General features: G+C 45.7%; 1 protein-coding gene across 4 annotated transcripts in view; it reads left to right on the top strand.

Moving 5' to 3' along the window:
* The first annotated feature begins 8,508 nt into the window (after positions 1 to 8,508).
* The window catches only part of WTAP (WT1 associated protein), a 28,426-nt gene continuing 23,730 nt past the window's right edge, over positions 8,509 to 13,204 (top strand). The window contains exons 1-3 of one of the 4 annotated variants that reach the window (XM_074144208.1): positions 8,509 to 8,690; positions 12,653 to 12,690; positions 12,781 to 12,836. In XM_074144208.1, the coding sequence (XP_074000309.1) occupies positions 12,661 to 12,690; positions 12,781 to 12,836 (86 nt within the window). In that variant the 5' untranslated portion in view covers positions 8,509 to 8,690; positions 12,653 to 12,660. Of the gene's footprint in view, positions 8,783 to 12,652; positions 12,691 to 12,780; positions 12,837 to 13,204 lie in introns of all 4 variants that reach the window. The other 3 variants (XR_012463197.1, XM_074144209.1, XM_074144207.1) reach the window with 3 other exon arrangements.

Here is a 13,204-nt window from a genome sequence, read left to right as displayed (position 1 = left end):
GGGGCCTAGTCCGCGCCTCCTGCCGGCTCCCGCCGGTGCTCCCCGGCCGCCTCCGTGGGCGGCGGGCGCTGGGAGGGCAATGGCAGGGGAAGGCCCCGGTGCCGGGAGCTACCCGGGGGCAGGGGCTGGGAGGAGAGGAGGCAGCGATGGCGGCAAGCCCTGGCAGAAACGGTTCTCCGTGGGGAAATGTAGCCCAGGGATGCGGGGTGGGGAGCAACGAGATTAAGAGACTTGGAGGAAGAAGGGTCAGAGTAAAGGGAGGAACCAAGAGCGTAAGTCAAAGAAAGGATAGATGGGCTGAAATGAACTTGTGCATCTCACAGCCCAGATATTTAGTCCTTACTCCTTCCCGTGCCCAGTCCTGTGCCGGCTGGTTCACACAGAACAGGTACTTGCCTACCTGCCTGCCACAGCACCGCACTGAAGTTGCAGCTGAAGGCCAAGAAGATGGTTAGAAAACGTGCTCCTACCTTCACTAGAGTACCAACAAAGTTGGGAGATAATTTTTTTAATCCACGTAGTAACATTTAGTAAGATTTTGAGGGGTTGGGGAGGTGAAGGAGGACAAATTAGGTCCTAGAAAAGCACACGGTCTGCAGTGACAAACATATATGACAGTTGCGTGAGCCACCACAGGCAGGATGCAGGAACAACCACAAAACCACAGATGAAAGGCAAAGAACAAATTTAATCTCGATACCTCACAGACCAGGGGATCTCTGAAGAGCACCCGGGCAGAGGCGTGCAAGCGGGAATGCAGAGCAAGAGAGTCTCTCATAGCAAGAGAGTCCTTGTCAGCAAGCAAGAAGAGTGTCCAAACTTGCTGTTCTCGCCTGTATTTCCGGGATTCAAGCAGGTGTAGTTTTCCACTGTGCTTTGATCTTCTCTGACAGCAGGGCATGAATCTCAGGCATGTTCGATAAGGTGCCTCTAAGTCCATCGCGGGCCTATGTTACCTAAGTGCAGATGTTCTATTTGTCAAGCACACGAGACTAAACACCGATTAAGGTGATATATGTGTTTTCCAGCATCCCATGTGCCAGTCACTTGAGCGTGTTTACAAACCTCCTCACCGATCTTCCATTAGTTTCCCACAACAGTGGACGCACCGATACACCTGTGATCACATTCTGCACATTGGCTAATCTGAACTTGGTGGTATTAAATCTGCGCACCTAAAATGTATCTGAATGCTCTGTGTGGAAACACTGAGCACCAGGAGCAATACAATACTCGTGTTGGATTCCTCCGGCTCCTACCAGTCACTGTTCTTGCTTTACAATGTAAAAAGCTACAGCATCACTAGATAGGAAAAAAACCCACTTCAGCTACGGGAAGCAAGGCTGTTAGCCTAGACTTCACCAATAATTCTGTTAAACCACACTGGTCAGAGTAACTCAAACACTCAAAGTAGGTTTCTCCTCTTAGGTATTTCAGTCTGACTGAAGGATAAGGCCAAAGGAGGGAACCGCGTGCCATAAGATTTCTTCAGTTACTTTGGGGTTTCCAGCTTTTAGCAAGAGAAGAATCCCCTCAGATATCTTCAGGAAAAGAAATCTCTGGAAAATCCCATGGGCAGCCAAATGGTTATGTGGACCAATCTACCAGTCTCCTAAGGATGCATTAATTGGCAACAGGCAGATGCTACAGCCTTTCTTTAATGATGCTGTGCACTCAGGGCAGCTGGTAACACTAACAAAGACCTCACATTAAATCTGGGTGGGAAAAACGTGTTTGGTGTCTTTTCAAAAGACTCATTGTAAGTAATGAGTAGACCTACCATACAAGGGAAAATCAGGAATATATGATGTTAAGCAATACAGAATCATTGGTTCAGAAAATATTGTACAGCTCCAGAGCAACCCTGTAAGATCGAATGTAGTCCCTGCACCTTTTCAAAATTCAGTAGAGAATGAGCAATATAGAAGCATGAGGGCAGCACCAAGTAACCTGGTTTATCAACTGTACCACATACCAATACATCATTCTTAATGTAATATTTAACTGATTACAACTTAAGGTCATCAATGCAAATACAAAATCAATAATGTAGGATGAGCTCAGCTTAACACTAAACGTTAGCAGGTGTGCAAAGTCCAAAAGCGACAATGTACCTGAAGTAAGCCCTACAGAGAGGATTCCCTTGTATTTAAAACTTCACAATTATCACTACAAATACTTAATAGAGCATAAAGTGAGGCTTCAGCCCCTTCCCTGCCCACACTTCACCTTTAATCCACTAACGGACGGAAGGAGTTTGAATGGGAAGCAGCTCCAGCCGATTGGTTGCGCCTTTGCTTTCGGCCCCAAACGGCAGAACTGTTTTGTAACTCAGCAGGAGCGATGGACCGGGCTGTGACGTTGGGCCACCCTGGAACGACAGAGATGAACGAGTTTTACCTTGGTATCTTTATCGGACTTGCAGTACACTATTTCACTCTGCTTGGACGGTGGCCAGGATTGAGATCCAAACGCATAAAAGGAACACGGAAAGGAACAAAGTAACGCAGTACTTGCACAAAGGCAAATAATTATGAAACATGTATGGTACACATCAAAGTTAAGTTATTTAAATGTAGAAAAAAAAAACCTATTAAACATGACTAGGCAGCTGGGCTTTTAAATTCAGTGTAGTTAATGAGCAGCATAATACCGAAGAGCAAACTACTGCCCTATGCTGGTACATTTTACCATTTCTTGGAAATGCAAGCTCTGGGAAATGAAGTAAATCAGTAAAAATAAGGACATCAATTCAGAACAGAGAGCTTACTTGCTGTTAGTAAAAGAGTAAAGCTATGTTGCACAAAGTTTATTTATTACCTTTCTGTGAACACAATGAAGTGGACTTGTGCCTTATGTGAAATACTCAAAGTGCAAATATTTTGGCATTTTCATTTGGTAATGGCGGCTCAGTTTTATCAGAAACAGACTAAAATTTAGAGCATTTTAGTGTTCATTAAACTACTCTTCTGCTAAAAAATATTTCCTAAATTTAACCTTTACAGAGATCAGTGTTGTTACTGAAATGTGAAACCTTTGCTTTTTACCATAAATCTGACACCTGGTCGGTGAATATTTACAAAAATACTATTGCTGGGAATACCAGCTTGATAAAAACTAAGCTGCACCTTTTACAAGCAAAACAAGCATCATTTCTTGAAAACCAGAGCCTTGGGAAAGGCTTGGGAAAGATCTGAGGAAGCCTTTCCCTTTCTGTACATACTGTGACATCATGTCAGGTTATATAGGGCACTTGGGAAACTGTTTTCCCAGCGAGGATGAGATTTACATTTTCTAGAATTCCTCAGCCTCAAACTCCAACTTGACTGACTGGGTCCTTGGAAATCAAGTTCCTGATAGGCAAAAAAAATGTTCTTGGCTGTGTTACGAGCAATCTGCGTTTTCCTTGAATCTGTTTTTGTCAGGGAAAGCTCATAATCTAATCAGTGCTTAATAAAAAATGCTGTCTTCCCCTCAGACAGAAAAACCTTTGCATTATTAAAACCATCATGGCCATTCTATGGTTTAAAAAACGGGTATAGTAAATACCTGGGTTTATAACCTTAGCAACAATATGCACACCTGTACTTCCAACGCAAACTTGCAGTATTTATCAAGCATCCCAAAATTGAATTCGACTCGAGTCACAATTTGGCTGTAATTGTGTCCTGCCTGATTATCAGTCAGGGGACGTTCTTCAGGAGAGGCTCTGGAGTTCCCTCACGGCTGTGGTCAGCCCCCTAACAGGAACAACGTTCCGGACCAGTTCACAGGTGCCTGGGAGCATCGCAAGTGCTGCTGCTTGGAGACAAGCGTTGCAAATCTAATTGGCCCTGTGGGGCTGTACACGATCAAACTGCTGATTTTATATGCTCTCACAGAGTCTTTTATGTATATATATAAAAATATACATATTTATATATAAATATCTAAAAAAGTACTGGTAATTAAAAGATAAGTCCTTATAAGAGCTTTCTGAAGAAGTTTTAATTACTTCTGGCTTTAAAAATGGAAGAAAAATATGTGACAATTCCAGTAAGACCCTTAACAACATCTTATCAAGGGATATATAGAAACCATTCAGCCTGCAGCCTAGTATTCGGGAAACTTCTGTAAGAGAGGGAGAACTTACGGATGTCAAATTTGGTTTTTTTGCTGTCCAGATCTTTACCTAGACATTACCTGAGGGACTTCTCCGTATCACTTTCCTCACGGCGCAGCAACCCATACGTTCCACTGTTCTCCCACCCCTGTGGGCCACAGCAGCCTTTTCTAGGGACACCCCCCCTCCGCCCCACGCTCCCCCTCTGCTCCAGCAGCAGATGTACCGCTGCTTTGCTGTTTTCCTCCATCTCGCGTCCTTGCAAGCCAAGGACATCCCTTGCAAGAGCTGATGAGCCTTTCTGTAGTTCCCGATATTTTGAGGTACTTCCAAACGCTAAGGACTGTACATCACACTACTGCCAACACCGGGCTTTTTTTCTTCTGAATAACGTTTTATCTCCCTTCCCCTCCCTTCCCCTCCCTTCCCCTCCCCTCCCCTCCCTTCCCTTCCCACTTCCACTTCATGAGTCTTTTATACCCGTAGACAGTTTCCCTTGCGTTCCCCTCCTCCCCCCCGGCCTCTCGCCGCGGGAAGGAGAGGGCGCTCGCGCTGCCGGCGGGAAGCGCCGAGCCGCGCGCCAGGACCTCCGCAGCGCCCCCCCCCCCTCCCCAGCGCGGGAACGGCCCGCCGGCAGGCTGGGGGGCAGCGGCCCACGCGAGGGCGCGACGGGCTGAGGACAGAAACACCGGGAAAAAAAAACCCCAAAAAAGGTGCCGGAGAGCGTCCCTCCAAGCTCGGGAGCGCCGCGGTGTCTGCGCTGTTCCTGCTGGCTGCCGGGCGGGCCCACCCGAGGGGCGAAAAGGAAACCCCGAGCCGGGCAGGTAAAAACAATTGAGAGCCTTCCCGTTAATGGGTAATTAAGTTAAAGAACGACACGCTGTCACTCAAAGAGCCTACAACTGGATGAGGCCATATGGATGGATGGATGGGCAGGCGAGGGAGGTGATTCTGCCCCTCTGCTCTGGTGAGAACCCCCACCCGAAGGACTGTGTCCAGCTCTGGAGCACCCAGCGTAAGAAGGACATGGACCTGTTGGGGCGAGCCCAGTGGAGGGCCATGAAGCCGATCAGAGGGCTGGAGCACCTCTCCTGTGAAGGCAGGCTGAGAGAGCTGGGGTTGTTCAGCCTGGAGAAGAGAAGGCTCTGGGGAGACCTTATAGCAGCCTTCCAGTATCTGAAGGGAGCCTACAGGAGAGCCGGAGAGGGACTCCTCATCAGGGAGTGGAGCAGTAGTACAAGGGGTAATGGTTTTAAACTGAAGGGTAGATTTAGATTAGATATCAGGATGAAATTTTCAGTACGAGAGTGGTGAGGCACTGGAACAGGTTGCCCAGAGAAGTTGTGGATGCCCCATCCCTGGAGGTGTTTAGGGCCAGGCTGGATGGGGCTTTGAGCAACCTGCTCTAGTGGGAGGTGTCCCTGCCCGTGGCAGGTGATTGGAACTGTATGATCCGTAAGGTCCCTTCCAACCCAGATCATTCTATGAAAACAAACAAACAAACTAAAGAGCCCTGTTTCCCCCAAGCAGGCCCTGGAGGTGGAAGGGGCGCCAGGAGGAGGGTGGGGGTGCAGGGGTTCACCCCGGTGACAGCAATGGCTGCATCAGGACCCACTTCCTATTCTTTTAACCAACTTTGCCATCAAAGCCAAACCTCGAAGAGGGAGTCTGCAGCAATTTTACCATACAATTCACATGACCTCTGAAACAGATACAAACACTATATACTTAATTAAAGTGAAGTGGTTATTTCCACCTTAAATATATTAATTTATTGTGTTAATTACAGCAAGCTGTCCTGCCCGCAGGTTCATAATCTGGTTCCCATTTCATCTTATCGTTATAGATGATTGAACTTACGAATTTTGCTTTTTTGTTGGTGTTTGGATGGATCATTACGTGTCCTCTCATCTGAGGACACACAGTGCTGCTGGGGGTTATTTTATAGCACCTATTACTTTAAAAGCAAATTAACTCCCATTATCTTGGTGTAACACAACCCAACACAGGTGTCAACACATTTATTCCAGTAGCACCAAAAAATCCCACATTGGTTCTCATTGTGTTAGGTGATGTGCAAAGAGAATAAAAGACTATTTCATCTAAATGTCCTCCTCCCAGAAGTATCAGAGGACAGGTTAACAAATTGCTGCTCTTATTTTCTCCAACAAAAAATGTTAAGTGTAGGCTGATAACACACGTGTGAATTTGAAGGGACAGAAAGAAGGCCAAAACACAAAGCTCTGCAGACTGATTCCTTGTGCCTCTAGATGTCTCTGGCTGCCTACCTCTTGCTAGCACGTTTCCCACAAATGTAATCCACACCTGTAAAGATAAATTTTAAATAACTAAGTGCTTACAAGGGGCAAAAAAAAAAAATAAAATACACAGGAATATTTTCTACATGATCAGGAACACAAACAACAGGCACCAGTTTAAGATCCTGCACCGTATGGTCTATCTGAGCTAGACCTTTATCTGTGCTATTAAAAAAAAACAGAAGGGAGGCCTGCTTTCTGAACATAATAAAGAGTAGCCAAACTCCAGGGAAATATCAGGAGATCATATAGAAAACATTAGGCAATTTATATAGAGAATAGAAATACGCAGAACAGAAATAGCCTGAAGTACAACTCTGCCTCCCTATTACATGGAAAAAGTTTCAATTTCTTGTCCTACTTGGCTTATAAGCATTTTTAGTATTGTAATGTTTACAGTTGTGCATGAAGAAATCAATACAATTTGCTACATTAACGTTCATATTAAGGACTACTCTGATATTTCAGTGCCTCATCCATGATGCTGTATCCTGTGGTGGCTTCATCTGTTAATTAGTATCTTGAAAGCTTAAAACAAGTACCTGCAAGGTATTTTCAGAGGAAACCAGAGGCAGGAGCAGGAAACCCTCAACAGTAACCACAGCATCTCTTTTTCAGTTTAAAAATAAGAAGAGTTCAAAGGAGTTAATTCTCACCCTCTGACCAGTTACATCATGCTTACCCTTGTTGGGTAACCAAGCCAAATCACTTATAGCACAGCATGGTCTTCAGAATATTTCAAGCTTCTCACTGAAAATGTGTGTTTATATATATATACACCTGTGGGGAACTGTACTTTGAAATCTATTCTGTAGCTAATGTTCTTTCTGCTAACAGTAATGGAGTCAAGAAAGCACATTTCTGAAGCATCTTCAAAAACAGTGTTGTGAGTGACGATCAATTACACCTGCACAACCCCGCTGACAGGCTAATTTAGCCTACAAAGGCTTTATGACTTTGCTGGAAAGAGGGGAATGTATTTATTTGTCCTAATAACATTGCTTGAGAAATCATAATAAGGAAGGTGAGTTCAATTTTAAAGTAGTGGCTCAGTGTTAAGCTGCAATTAAGGCCAACAGTATGCTTTATTCTTTATTTTTCCCCAAATGTTGAAACTGAAGGTTAATTTATTTGGAAGCTGCTGGAACAGAATAAGGGGTAATGGTTTCAAACTGAAAAGTAGATTTAGATTAGGTATCAGGAAGAAATTTTTCACTGTGAGGGTGGTGAGGCACTGGAACAGGTTTCCCAGGGAAGTTGTGGATGCCCCATCCCTGGAGGTGTTTAAGGCCAGGCTGGATGGGGCTTTGAGCAACCTGCTCTAGTGGAGGTGTCCCTGCCCATGGCAGGGGGGTTGGAATGAGATGATCTTTAAGGTCCCTTCCAGCCCAGACCATTCCTTGAATACAACTACCTTCTTTTCTCATTGCCGGTTGACAGCACTGACTTGCACCGACACCACCGAGCTCGGGAGAGCAGAATGAAAACGATCGCTCACCGACCCGGCAGACGGGGCAGGAAGCCCGACAAGACAAGCCGAGAGAGCCGGCGCCCATCTTGCGTGTTTATTAACCACTACGCGCGCTTTTCCTTTCCGGAGATGCCATTTTTCCCGTCAGCCTCCCAGGGGGGCGCCGAGCAGCTTTCCCAGGCAGCGCCGCGCGCACACACACCCTCCCCCGGGACTCCCCGTCAGCCGGTTTCACGGGGGAGACGGCGGCCGGCGGAGGCTGAGCGCCGTGAGGCGACCGTGAGCGAGCCCTCCCGCTCGCTGAGGAGGCAGAGACCGGCCACCTCGCCGCCGGCCCTCGCGCAGCGCCCGTATCCTTCCGCCCGTCCCAGAGTGCTCCGCGGCTGGCTGCCCCGCCCCCATCCCTCCGTCCGTTTAACTGACGGGCTTTAAAATCAACGTTCAAATAACCCAAGGAAACCGTCGTGGCGCCAAGGCGTCCCGCCGCCGCCTTCCCGCGGGGCGAGCTTCCCATGGGCAGACCGGGGTCCCGCTGCCGGTCTCCCTATGCCGCGGGGTGCCCGTGCCGCGCCGGCTGCGCGCGCAGCTCCCCCGCACCTCAGGCGGGGCGGGTGGGCGGGGCGACCGGGCGCTCATTTCCTCCTTGGGCGCCATTTTGTAGCGCAGAGAATCCGCAAATAAAGAGCAGGCGGGAACGGCGCGCCAGGGAGCCCGGGCGAAGGGGGAGACGCGGCGGCGATCCCGGCTGCGGAGCGGCGGTCCCGGTAGAGCCGGCTGCGAGCGGCAGAGGTGGCGGCAGGTGTGAGCGGCAGCGGCGGCGTTTCGCCCTCGATGTGACGGGTGCGGCCCAGGCAACTAGTGCGCTGGGAGAGCGAGGCCCTCCACCGGGAGGTGAGTGGCCGCGGAGCGCTCCTCCTCCTACCCCTCGCCGCCCCCCTTCCCCGGTACCGCCGCTTTCCCCCATCGCGGGGAGGTAGCAGGGCCTGCGGTGGGGACTAAGCACCTCACGGTCCCGGGGCGCCAAACCCCGGCGGTGGTGGCGGCGGCTCCATCCCTCACCTCGAGCGGGGGGAGGAGCGGAAGCACTTAGAGCCATTTTGTGCGAGGCCCCGAGCCCGGCCTGGCTGCTCGGCTGGGATCCTCCTCCTCCCCCGGCCTTCGGCAAGCGCCACGCCCGGGCACGGCTTCGGCCGCTGCCGCCCCCCTGCCCCGGGCGCGGGAGACGCGTTTCTCTCATCCTGTGTGGAAGCCGGGGGAGGGCGGCCCGGCGGGGCGGGCAGTGCCTGGGCTCGGGGGGGCGGCGGCGGGGTCTGTCAAACACCGGCGGCGAGGCGGACGGCGGGGTGCAAGCTGCGCCTGGCCGGCGGGGTCTCGGCGCAGGAGGCGGGGCTGCGCGGCCGGGCCTCGCCGTCCGGTGGGGAGCGGGACCCGGCTTCGGACCGCGGTTGCTGAGGGGAGTGTGAAGTCTGCTCAGTCAGGTTGTTGTTATGAAGCTGCGGGTGGTTTTTTTTTTTTTTTTTTTAATACTATTGCGGGAGCCTGGAGCCTACGTCGGGGTTTTCCCCACGGAGCTCTTTTTCATATCTTTAAAATAACTGGCAGTTATTTCAGGTATGACTAGTAAAGCAGCATACCTGATATTATTCAATTACTTAGCTTCTTAGGATTTATTTAATCCTTAAAATTTGTGCTTTCTAAACATTTTAGTGGAAAGTGTACAGACTACTGGAGTTCGCAAAATTAAAATGCACTTTCCCCATTTCAGTTCTCTTCATATTTAAATTGCCATAAAAGCCTAAAGCTTGATGAGATTACATAAAAATTCCTTCAGTGCCTGTGACAGTGTTATTTTAAGTATGGAATATGGTCTTATGTTGCTCGTTGCCAGGAGCAGATATGCAGAAGTGGCATGTAGCAGCCATCGTTTCCCCCAAACCATGAAAGTGCTTACTTAGGTTAGTACAGTTAAGCTGTTCATCATATAAATGACAAAATATAATTGTGTTAATTCTAGTCACTTATACAAGAACATTCGCTTTTTATTGTAGAAAATAGCACTTAATCATGTTCTTGCAAAATATTTCTGATCTGCGTAGGAGAGAGATCATCTCCTCTTAGAGCAGAGTCAAGCGATGAGAAGCACCTTTTGCTGCACAGTACTTGAAAAGTTACTGCATTAAATTCAAAGAATGAACATTTCAGTTGTAATGTTATTGTCTGTAGCAACTGATTTGTTGATGAACAGAAAGCAAATCACTGTGACAACTGATGTAGTCAGCCTGATGCTCTTAATGTTTCTGAAAAACACTGGGTAAAATGGTAGAAATATATAGCAGTAACAAATTTCTAAGATTTTGGTAATTTACTGTAGGTGCCAAAAAAGCTGCTGCATGGGAGTAGCGAGGGTGAAATTCACAGATACAGAAAGAACGCTAGTGTTTATCTGTAGATGTGATCAACCTAGCTTTTCCAAAATAACCTGTAGAATATTTTTAGCTAGTGTGGTGTTTTTTTTTTAATGTACAATTCTGCCACTACATGTGATGATAGGTGATGGTAAGACAGTAACTTCTGTAGTGCAGTGGCCTGTAACCTCAGTCTTCAGGACTTTCCTGCCCCCGTCTGAAAGCCAGGGGTGGCTTTTTAAATGGTGGTGTGCTGGCTGTAGAGGTTAGAGTAGCCAGATCTGGTGTTGCTGTAGAGAAGTGGGTGCTGGAATATTGGGCAACGTCTGGACATGCGAGGTAGAGTACCCTTAGATGGAGCATCAGCCTTTGATTTCTTTCAGTTATGATTGTGGCAGCAGCCAAGTGTTTACAATTGTTGTATGCTGCTCCTAGGGTTCACAAGCCAAGTCCTTGGGGAAGCTCACCTTTTTTGGTGTTTGTATGCTTCTGGTACTTCTCTGAGGAACACACAAATAGTGACTTGACATCATCTGTGCACAGTTTCATCACTGTTAGCTGTATTTCTATGGAACATCTGAAAAGCATGTTTCTATCTGTCAAGGACTTAAATGTTGCTGAGATCTTCAAGGCTACTTCCAAACACTGAAGGAGTAAAAGATTCTAAAAATCTTTTGGAAAATTCTAGTGGGAGAGGTAGGCAGCATAAATAAAGGGGTAATGAGTGTTTCCCCTGTGATTTCAAGTTACTCCATGCTATTTTGGTTTTCTGAGTTGGGCATCGGCAGTTTGTATTGATAGCCTCTTATGCTTGAATGTATTTAAGGTATGGTTTTGGTAAAACAGTCTCAAATAAGGAGCTGCATCGAGAAGTTAAAGCAAAATGCTTGAGTAACTTGTGTGGGAGTGGGGGGACTTCTTAGGCAAGGGAAGGGTTTAAGTTGCTTGTGTGTTACTAAGACTAGGAAGAGGAAGCTGCTAGTCATCAGTGAGATGCTTCTACTGAATGTTTTTTGAAACCTTTCCTTGGGTTCTAATGTCAGCTTTTATTTTATGAAAGGCTTGGAAGTTGTTTCATCTGTGTACTGTGCTTGGCATGTGGGGTATGTGGGGCAGTTTTGTTTTGTTTTGTCTTTTTTTTTTTAACCAGGACCTTGTTTGATGGAGTGCTCTGTATTTGTCAATGGTTAGTGTAGTTTGAAGAGGCTCTAATTCATTTGACCTGTGTATGTTTGTCTTTTTGACAAACAGTTCTGGGATTTGTTTCTCTTGGGATCTGGAAAAGTTAAGAGTTCATTTGGTGTCATTGTGAAAATACCTAAGGTAGTCTGTAAAACTCTTTTTGAGAAGATAAAATCTTTTTTTAACTACGTAAGGTCATTGTTTTTGTGAAACCAAGTGTTCACAACCAAGGAGTTGACACATCCTTTTCCTGGTATATGTGCATTGCAGCAGCTTTACAAGCTTGTCAAATCTTAATATTATATACAACTCTTCTGTTGGAAAGCATATTGCAAAGATGCATGCCTCTAGCAAACCTTGCATTCATTGTTACTTGTATGTGTATAATCTTTGGGGACTTTTTTTTTAAATATAGTATTTTCTACAACTACTAAAATATATATATATATTATCCTTTTGAGATAAGGAAGCATGTCCCATAACTCAAGGAAGCGTGAATATTTAACCTAGCATAATGCAATCCTATTATGCTACATACACACAAGAGAAATTGAATTTGACAGTGTATCCGAGCCATTTATTTGACATCTTACTTTTGCTAAAAATATTGACAAGATTTTTAAAACAACTACTTAGTACTTCCTCTTTATTGGAATCTTAAAAGTGAGAGAATAAGTACTTGGAAGAACATGCTATTTTGACGTAACACAAACATTAGTGGTAATGTTCACAAATGATTTGCTTTTATTCCAAAGAGATACTGAAGTAGTAGTATAAATTGCTTTCTTCAGACCCTGATTATCCTCTATGTCGTAAAATATGGTTTTAAATAGATGTAGGCGCATACAAAATGTTTGATCTAAACAAATATGGGCAAAATTGGGTGGTTTTGCTTAAGTAGGAAGAATTGGTTACTGGTAGGCTTTTTAGACATCTAAAAAGTTTTGGTTAACTTTTAGAAAAAATGTTTCTGTTGACCTTATTTAGATTACAGCAGCAAACTTGTTGTAGTGTTGTTTTGTACTCTGGCTGTGCATTGTGTGCAACCACTATTTCAGTAGTCTAATATTACAAATTAAAAAAAAGTCTGGAAGTATAAGTTTCTGACTTGTGCAGTATTTCTGTACACTAGTAACTATATTAAATAAAACTCCATTTCTTCCTTCCCCTTCAGAGTTCACAATGACGAATGAAGAACCTCTCCCAAAAAAGGTATGTTTAAAAATACTTGTAGCTTCCCTCTCCCCCCCGCCATGTAATCACGACAACTTAATAAGTTGTGCTTTTCCTTTTGCTCCATAGGTTCGCCTTAGTGAAGCAGATTTTAAGGTTTTACCTAGAGACGAGCTCATCCTAAGGTAAAATAGAAAAACTGCTTTTTATCTCAATGTTGTTGTGAAATTTTAATGGAAGATGTGTGACCTCCCTCTTCCACTGTTTTTAGCATCTGTGTTCTGAAAAACTATTTTATCCATTTCATGATATATTTCTTTTGTAAAGTTCTTACCTTGTCTCAAATATTTTTATATGTAGGTGGGGGAAAAACACTTCTTCCAAAGACACAAAATCCTGAACAATATTTTGTAGGAGTTGTTTTCTTCACTTGTAACTTTAGGAGATATGGTCGCTTACATTCCTTGCTAGATAGCAAGTTATTTTTAAACATCAGAAAAATGTCAACTCTTTATTCCTGCGGTAAGTTTTAGGTTTTCTTAGTCCACACAGT

Source organism: Numenius arquata, chromosome 2 (assembly GCF_964106895.1).
Source record: "Numenius arquata chromosome 2, bNumArq3.hap1.1, whole genome shotgun sequence".
Classification (NCBI taxonomy): domain Eukaryota; kingdom Metazoa; phylum Chordata; class Aves; order Charadriiformes; family Scolopacidae; genus Numenius; species Numenius arquata.
Note: the sequence above shows the minus strand (reverse complement) of the source record. Positions and strands in the feature narration are given on the sequence as shown.